The sequence below is a fragment of the Sinocyclocheilus rhinocerous genome, unplaced genomic scaffold (assembly GCF_001515625.1).
Source record: "Sinocyclocheilus rhinocerous isolate Xijiao unplaced genomic scaffold, SAMN03320098_v1.1 scaffold1660, whole genome shotgun sequence".
NCBI lineage: Eukaryota > Metazoa > Chordata > Actinopteri > Cypriniformes > Cyprinidae > Sinocyclocheilus > Sinocyclocheilus rhinocerous.
This window is the reverse complement of record NW_015664758.1, coordinates 509,023-513,420: the sequence shown is the minus strand read 5'-3', so window position 1 is coordinate 513,420 and position 4,398 is coordinate 509,023. Positions and strand designations below refer to the sequence as shown.

At 38.1% G+C, this 4,398-nt stretch overlaps 1 protein-coding gene across 1 annotated transcript in view; it reads left to right on the top strand.

Annotated features, from left to right (window-relative positions):
* dok2l (docking protein 2-like) overlaps positions 1-4,398 on the top strand; it is a 14,054-nt gene that overhangs the window by 1,205 nt on the left and 8,451 nt on the right. Inside the window, exons 2-3 of the mRNA XM_016541259.1 lie at positions 467-763; positions 888-1,002. Coding sequence (XP_016396745.1) covers positions 467-763; positions 888-1,002 — 412 coding nt within the window. The remainder of the gene's footprint in view (positions 1-466; positions 764-887; positions 1,003-4,398) is intronic.

The following is a 4,398-nucleotide window of genomic DNA, read 5'->3' as shown; positions in this document are numbered from 1 at the left end:
TATACATACATTTTTTTCAGAATTTATTTTATTTCTCTCTCGCTCTCTCTCTTTACAACAATCCCATTACAATCTATAAACAAGTTAGGTAAAAAAAGTTCTGTACAATTAATCAAAAAATTTGTTACAATACATGACCTAAAATGAGTAGCTAATCAAGATTACATTTTCATCGTGTATTTGTAATCAGTAACAGATTACAATTTGAAAGTAATCTACCCAGCTCTGTATGTATGAATACATCACTAACTTTTGGCAACCAGACGACGTCCAAATACTTTTTGTATATTGTTTCATCATTTACAACTTTCCTTTTTAATTAAATATTTTGCTTAAAAGTGTCTTTGTGCTTTTTCTTTTTTAAACGATACTTGGTTTGATATTTGCTATGTAATGCAATAACGCGTGACTTTAAAGTATATGTATTGAAGTATTTCAGACTGTGATGTGCGTGTGTGCTCTTCAGAGATGGAGGAAGGTGTGGTGTGTGCTGGTGGCGGAGAGCAGACGCAGCGTGTCACGGCTGGAGCTGTACGAGCACAAACACTCCTCTATCAAACAGGGCTCCAGCAAACGCAAGCCCGACTACAAACAGGTGATCCGGCTGCGAGAGTGCATCCAAATATCAGAAAGAGAGATAGCCGACTGCCCCAAAGACTGCGCTGCCTTTTACCTCGAGACCTCAGACAAAGTTTACGTGTTCGCTGCCCAGCGTTCAGAGGTGAAGGGCTGGATCAAGAGTCTGTGCGAGCAGGCGTTCCCTGTAGGTTCAATCACATCTAATCACAGCGCATAATGATGATGAGCGTTTTGCTAATTGCTTATAATACATAATGGACACGTTCAGGTACAGATGTCACACTTTAAAACCGTTTAATGTTTTTCAGGACATCGAGGCTGAACAAAGATTACAAAGAGAGAGCTGCCTCTATTCTGACCCTGTGAGCAGTTCCCACACCAGAGAAATGAAGGAAAACTCAATTTATGACACAGCAGAGAGCGGTAAGGCAGTTATTGTCAGGAGAACAACCTAAATATAACGTAGAAATGATTATAAAATCACGTTCCTTACAATTAATCTACCTTTACCACTGTGAATTGGGTTGCACAAGCATTATTGTGACCCTAAAATACTGCAAACCCAAGGGTAAACTTGCTCTTTCGTCATTACATCAGTTGAACTCTTTCATGCAATAAGAAGAAATGGTAGATAATAATACATAAATGTAGTCTCTAGCCTATGTTTTTTTTTTTACTTGGAGTTGCTTTCAGTTATAGGCTATATCTATTTTTATATAATTTTGTACTATTTATTTATTTATTTATTTAAAATTAAAACTGTAACACATGGTGACCACATGTTATTATTTTTCATATTTTATGTATTTAGAGAGAATTTAAAAAGTCTATCTATCTATCATCTATCTGTCTATCTATCTATCTATCTCATATAATACGTTTTGTATTTTATGTATTTACAGAGAATTAGGAAAGTGTTATATCTATATCAGTATATGTATTAATATATCTATATCACACATACGCACGCGCGCACACACTCACACTATCTATCTATCTATCTAAATACATAATATAAACAATATAACACTATATATATATATATACAGTGGGTACGGAAAGTATTCATGCTGTGTGTACATTAATGAGGAAAAAAAATTAACTTAAATGATTTTAGCAAATGGCTGCAATATAACAAAGAGTGAAAAATTTAAGGGGGTCTGAATACTTTCCGTACCCACTGTATATACATACACACACACATACATATACACACACACACATACATACACATTACACTTTACATACACATACATACATATTATTGATTATGTTATTATTTTAATACACAACAATTACCTTTTTATTCTAATATTTTATATATCAGGTAAGGTAACGCTTTAATGCATCGCACCCTAACAGGTAATATTAGTGATATTGGAGGGACAGAGAGAAGAGAGGGATGCTATTTTAGTTTGTCCTATTGCAAGGACGAACAGCCTCTTTTTCAAGCGAAACCTCAGGCTTGAGTCAAATTGCCCATTTGAGCCACAGGTGGCCAACCTTGATTCCATTAAAGGACAGGAAAGAGGAGACACTGTTTTCAGTTGTATGTAGAGAGAGCTCATTCAGGAGAGACGACAAATGAAATGAAGCACAGGGATGCAAGCTGTCCTCAAATTCACCCGAGGCCACTTCTTATTGACTTCCTGCTTCTTCCTTTTCATCAAGTTCAAGATTTCTATTGGTCCTTGTGCAGCACTTATTTTGTGGCGCTCGCAATGGCAAGAGTTACTACAACTACTACTAAGTTTTTAGTACGCAACTTAGTGTCTTGAATGGGGACCTGGGGAATATTTGGGAATCAGAACATCATTAATAGCATTTTCAAATGAATTAGCAAACAACCAGCTAGCAAAACACCAATAACAACTTAAAAAAAAACACATAGCAATGACCTAGAAACGACCCACAATGTGGTTGTTACTTTTGCACAGGCAAGCACCACTCACATTTTAATCAGAAAATATATATTTTTTGTTCAGCTTTAAATTATGTTGTTCAAAATTTCAGAATTGGATGTGACTGTCTGAAATCACGTCTGACTTCATTTTGGGCCAGAGGAGCAGCTGGCCAAAAAATAGCTCTAACTTCTGTTTTATCACTTTGGGTGAAAACTCTCAGACTGTCAGAAGGGCTTCGTCTGCGTTCCGCTGTGCAAGTTTTTAGAGCAGCACATGCAGACAGACAAAATGACACAAAGGAGAGGAGAGCGAGTGAGAGAGTGAGGAAGCGAGGAGGATGAAACTTGTCTGACTGTAAATCAGTACTTCATGAACTTCAAGATGTTTGTATTCTCGTCTGAGGAGGGGTGACGCATCACATCCTCATTTTGCTGTATTACATGCCATGACAACAGTTCTTTAGATATTGACTTCTCCACTGACAAACAAGAACCAAAAAATATTAAAACATATATATTACAAAAATAAGTTTATAAATACACCGTTAAAATTTTGGGTTTGGTAAGCTTTCTTAATGCTTTAAGAAAGAATGTAGTCTTTTATGTTTACCAAGGCTGCATTTATTTAATAAAAAATAAAAACTGTATTATTGTGAAATATTATTACAATTTAAAATAATTGTTTTCTATTTTAATATATATCTTAAACTGTAATTTATTACTGTGATGCAAAGCTGAATTTTCAGCAGCCATTCAGTGTCACATGATCTTTCAGAAGTCATTCTAATATGCTGTTTTGCTGCTCTAGAAATGCTGAAAACATTTTTTGCTTCGTCTTATTATTTTTTTGTTTGATCTATTATATATATATATTATGTATATATAAATTTTTGTAACATTATAAAATGCCTTTTCTTTCACTTTTGATCATTTTAACACATCCATGTTGAACAAAAGTACTAAATTCTAAAACTAAGATCTTACTGACCCCAAATCTTTGGATGGCAGTGTATATATTATGATGGGTGCATGAATTATGAACTTGTTCTGCAGTTTTGTGAGATTTACACATCATGGACAAGTTATAAAAAGTATATAGAAATTACTTTTAATCTAATTTGTGTAAAACCATGCAAAATGTTGAGTCAAGAAAGATAGGCCTATTGTCAGACTCTGTTCCGTGTTTTGTGTGTGTTTCGCTTCCCATGTGTTCCTTATGCCCATATTTGGTTCTTCCTTTTCCTGTTCCCATTATGTTCCCCGATTAGTTCTTCATTTGTTCCCAGCTGTGTTTAGTTAATTATCCTCATTCCCCTGTGTTTATATGTGTTTGGTCGGGTCGGGTCTACTTGTTTAATGAACGGCGATCCCGTGTCCTACGTGTGGTTTTCCCTGTTGTAAATAAAGTCTGTGATAATTCTGGAATCTCCTTCGTCTCCTCGCTCCTTCACACCGTGACAGAATACCGGACCAAAACAGTAAGCGGCGCTCCTTCTCCCCGTGTTTGTTTTTCATTTTGATAGTCTCTTGTTTTCTTGTTCCCCCCGGGCCTGAGCCAGAACCAGCCCGCCGGCCGCGGCACTCTCCAGCCCACCGGCCATTCCTCAGTCAAGCACGCCGGCCACGGCTCACTCAAGCCCGCAGACCACGCCTTTCACCCTGAACCTAAAGGGGAATCGAAGGAGGAGAAGGCGGTCGGCTCCAGCCCCAGAGCTCGCTCCAGTGTCGGCTCCAGCCCCAGAGCTCGCTCCAGTACGGAGGGCTCCTGTCCCCGAGTCTAGCCCAGAGAGGGCTCCTGTCCCCGAGTCTAGCCCAGAGAGGGCTCCAGTTCCCATGTCGAGCCCAAGGAGGGCTCCAGTCTCCAAGTCAAGGGCCACTGTTCCCGAGTTAGGCCTACGGAGGGCCTCTAAAGACGA